The sequence below is a fragment of the Portunus trituberculatus genome, chromosome 17, assembly GCF_017591435.1.
Source record: "Portunus trituberculatus isolate SZX2019 chromosome 17, ASM1759143v1, whole genome shotgun sequence".
In the NCBI taxonomy this organism is placed as follows: domain Eukaryota; kingdom Metazoa; phylum Arthropoda; class Malacostraca; order Decapoda; family Portunidae; genus Portunus; species Portunus trituberculatus.
Window position 1 is genome coordinate 5,297,501 of NC_059271.1, and position 1,543 is coordinate 5,299,043.

At 44.5% G+C, this 1,543-nt stretch overlaps 2 protein-coding genes across 2 annotated transcripts in view; both read left to right on the forward strand.

The window, feature by feature from the left end:
* Window positions 1-145, forward strand: part of LOC123505179 (craniofacial development protein 2-like) — a 678-nt gene extending 533 nt beyond the window's left edge. The window contains exon 1 of the mRNA XM_045256342.1: window positions 1-145. This exon is cut by the window's left edge and continues 533 nt beyond it. Coding sequence (XP_045112277.1) covers window positions 1-145 — 145 coding nt within the window.
* A 119-nt stretch (window positions 146-264) lies between these two features.
* Window positions 265-1,267, forward strand: LOC123505180. The gene is made up of 2 exons (XM_045256343.1): window positions 265-615; window positions 782-1,267. The coding sequence occupies exons 1-2, from the start codon at window positions 265-267 to the stop codon at window positions 1,265-1,267; spliced, it is 837 nt and encodes a 278-aa protein (XP_045112278.1).
* The last annotated feature ends 276 nt before the right edge of the window (window positions 1,268-1,543 follow it).

Sequence of the window (1,543 nt, forward strand, 5' to 3'; positions counted from 1 at the left end):
AGTGCCAGAAAATGAGAGAATAGTGCTGGGAGGTGATCTAAATGGCCACATAGGACAAGAAAATGCAAACATTCAAAGAGTGCATGGAGGATGGGGAGTGAAGATCTGGACACTAAACATGGACAAAAGAAAGTGTACAGTATAGCAAAGCAGAGGAATAAGGCTACTAAAGATTTGGTACATGTGAGGCAAATTAAAGATGAAGAGGAAAGAATTCTGTGTGACGAGCAGGATATCAAGCAGAGGTGGAAGAGTCATTTTGAGATGTTGCTGAATGTAGAAAACCCAAGGCAAATAGTAGAGTATGGGCAGCCAAATGAAGTAGAGGTGGAAGATATTATGGTGCAAGAGGTGAAGAAAGCAATTAGAAGAATGAAAAACGGGAAAGCAACTGGACCAGATGAGATACCTGTTGAGGCTTGGAAAGCGCTGGGCGACCTGGGAGTCGAGATTGTGTATGAGATCATTTGCCAAGCATTTGATAGTGAAAGACTGCCAAATGAATGGAGAGAAAGTACCCTGGTACCAATTTGCAAAGAGAAAGGGGACATCCAGGACTGTGGAAAGTATAGAGGGATAAAGCTTATGAGTCATACAATGAAGGTATATGAAAGAGTAATGGACAGAAGACTGAGGGAATGTACAGAAATAACGGAAGCCCAGTTTGGGTTTATGCCAGAAAGAAGTACAACAGATGCCATCTTTGCGTTGAGACAGCTAATGGAGAAGTACAGAGAGAAACAGAAGGGATTACATCTGTGTTTTTATTGACTTGGAAAAGGCATATGATCGAGTACCAAGGGAGGAAGTGTGGAGGTGCATGCGGGAGAAGGGAGTGCCAGAAAAATATGTGAGGGTGTGCCAGGATATGTACAGAGGTGTATACATACAAGTGAGGACAGCGGTCGGGGTGACGGACAAGTTCCCAGTAACAGTTGGGCTACATCAGGGGTCAGCATTGAGTCCATACCTCTTCAATCTTGTCATGGATGTGATAGTGAGGGACGTACTGGAGGAGGCCCCATGGACTATGTTATTTGCCGACGACATAGTCTTGGTGGCGGAGACCAGAGAGGAAGTGGAGGGGAAATTGAACAGGTGGAGGGACGCATTGGAAAGTAGAGGACTAAAGATAAGTCGGGACAAAACAGAATACATGCAGATGGGACAACAAGATGATGGCAACCAATCGTACTTGGCACAGGAAAGGTGGAGGCTTTCAGGTACTTGGGCTCAAATCTGTCGCAAGATGGTGAACTGGATATAGAAATAAATGGGAGGATACAAGCAGGATGGAAAAATTGGAGAAAATGCTCTGGACTGATATGTGAAAAAAAGTTAGTGCAAAAGTGAAAGGCATGATGTATCGTACAGTGGTAAGACCAGCGATGATATATGGCTCGGAGACTTGGCCAATTAAGAAAGCACAGGAAAGAAAGATAGAAGTGGCAGAGATGAGAATGGTGAAATGGATGCTGGGTGTGACAAGGAGGGATAGGATCAGGAACGAGAGAATTAGAGGGACAGCTAAGGTGACGCAAGT

Excerpts from the sequence above, each read along its gene's own strand:
- LOC123505180 (XM_045256343.1), top strand. The coding sequence starts at position 265 with ATGTTGCTGAATGTAGAAAACCCAAGGCAAATAGTAGAGTATGGGCAG. Across the intron at positions 616-781 it reads CAATGAAGGTATATGAAAGA|GCATATGATCGAGTACCAAG; the intron begins GTAATGGACAGA and ends GACTTGGAAAAG.